Genomic DNA, 2053 nt, shown 5'->3' on the forward strand with positions numbered 1-2053 from the left:
AGCAAATATATATAAAACACACACACACACACACACACAGACACACACACAAGAACCATGGCGTCTTGATTCATAGCTTGAGGCTCAACCATTGAGGCACACCAGCTGGGATATATTATTTCAATTTTTTTAAGTACATGTATTTTTTATTGTTTTTAGTATGACAGATGTCTCCCAATTAGACCCTGTGTATACATTCTTTGTTAGATCCCTTGCATTCCTCCCCACCCTTTTCACCTTGGAGATGCCTCAGTCTATTCCAGTTAGCCAGGCCTCTGGTCTAGTCTTGTCCCTCCCCAGATGTCACTTGGTTTGCCACAACACCTTTATTCCCCAAGTTATTGGCGGGGTGCTAGTAGTCGCCTGGGCGGTGGAGAAAACTACATTACCCAGGAGGAAATGCGCCGGTGTAGGCGGAGCTAAAGGGCATTTTGGTGTCTGTACATCCGGTTAGGGCGGTACTTCCGCCTTCCTCCTCGCGGTGGCCATTTTACTTTTAGGTCTTTTTTCACAGACTCCCAGGCTTCAGGGCGCTGGTCGTGAGGAGGAGGAGGCCTGGGAGGCAGCGCGCCTGCTGTGCGGGGTGTGTCTGAGGCTCCTTGAGCCCAACAGCCCGAGATGGGCGTCCCTGTGCCTCCCGGACTCCTCTCTGCGCACAGCGTCCCCGCAGCCTGACCCCATTTCACCCTCCACCCTTGGGAACCGGCCTCTCAGGTCCCGCCGCTCAGGTCCCAGCGCTCAGAATGGTGAGTCCCTCGTGGGTGAGTGATGGTGCAGGGAGGACTCGGGAACCCGGGCCTGTTGTGGGTGTAAAGGCAACACAGAGAGGAGGGGAGGTTTTGCAGTTTTGCAGGTACTTTCACTCTCAGGACGCTGGGGCCATAGATGGTTGTGAAAACAGAGGGACATTTTCTGAGGCAGGATTCTAACTTTTCCTAACATTGCTCAGAGGAAGGACAGACTGGAACACAGAGGAGAGCAGCTGTGGACATACTTTAAAGGTTAATCCACCTGAGCATGTGTCCTGACCAGGAATCCATCAGTGACTCGCAGGGTCATAGGTTAGCACTCAAGTACTGATCCACACCAGCTGGGCTTTCCTAAGATTTTCAGGGATCCCACTCACCTGTAACCAGGGTAGCAACTAGCAGTGGCAGCTCATCCTGGGCTAACCCCCTGAATCTGCACTCAAGACCTCCTTTACTCTGAATGCCCAGTGAGCTAACAGCATCCTCACTTTGGCTCATTTATTTCCCACAATGTTTCTAGAGAGTCAAAGGAGCCACACCTTATCTCTCTGCTGTGGCTTGTTCTATCATAAGGCCTAATTTTTCTTTCATTATCCCCAGCTTTAATTAACATACCCTCAAAATCTTCTGAACTCATGTTGTGAAATCTTTTCTAACATGAAGTAATGAACTCAAAAACTGCAGACCAAGCTGAGGCAGACCCACTGCAGGCTGCTTCCTGTTCCCAAACATTGTTATGCCTGGGACATCTTCTATAAAGACAGATCAAGGCATGATTTTGCTCAGAGGACTGGGAACAAAATATGATGCCCTCATTCACCTCAGTGTTTTTGAGTCAAATCAATCTTAACACTCTTCTTTTTTTTATTGATTTTTTTTTTTTAGAGAGAGAGGGAGAAACATCAATGATGAGAGAGAATCATTGATCCGCTGCCTCATGTGTGCCTCCTGCAGGGATGGAGCCCCCAACCTGGTCATGTGCCCTGTCCTGGAATCGAACCAGAGATACCTTGGTTCATGGGTCCACGCCCAACCACTAAGCCATGCCATGTGGGCAAACTATCTTTATTTTTATCGATTCTATTACAAATAGTCCCAATTTCCTCCATCCTCATCCCCCTTTGCTTACCTCTATGCTGCCCCCACCATTTCTAGGCCCTCACCACATTATTATCTATGTCCATGGACTATGCATATATGTATATACTTTTAAAAATATATTTTTATTAATATTAGAGAGAGGAAAGGAGTGGGAGAGATAAATACATCAATGATGAGAGAGAATCACTGATTTGCTGCCTCCT

The 2053-nt window shown here is 47.8% G+C and overlaps 1 protein-coding gene across 1 annotated transcript in view; it reads left to right on the plus strand.

Annotated features, from left to right (window-relative positions):
* Positions 1-476: 476 nt before the first annotated feature.
* LOC102251317 (zinc finger protein 420-like) overlaps positions 477-2053 on the plus strand; it is an 11470-nt gene continuing 9893 nt past the window's right edge. Inside the window, exon 1 of the mRNA XM_014541488.1 lies at positions 477-746. Coding sequence (XP_014396974.1) covers positions 744-746 — 3 coding nt within the window. The 5' untranslated portion in view covers positions 477-743. The remainder of the gene's footprint in view (positions 747-2053) is intronic.

This window comes from Myotis brandtii, unplaced genomic scaffold (genome assembly GCF_000412655.1).
Source record: "Myotis brandtii unplaced genomic scaffold, ASM41265v1 scaffold2736, whole genome shotgun sequence".
NCBI classification, from domain to species: domain Eukaryota; kingdom Metazoa; phylum Chordata; class Mammalia; order Chiroptera; family Vespertilionidae; genus Myotis; species Myotis brandtii.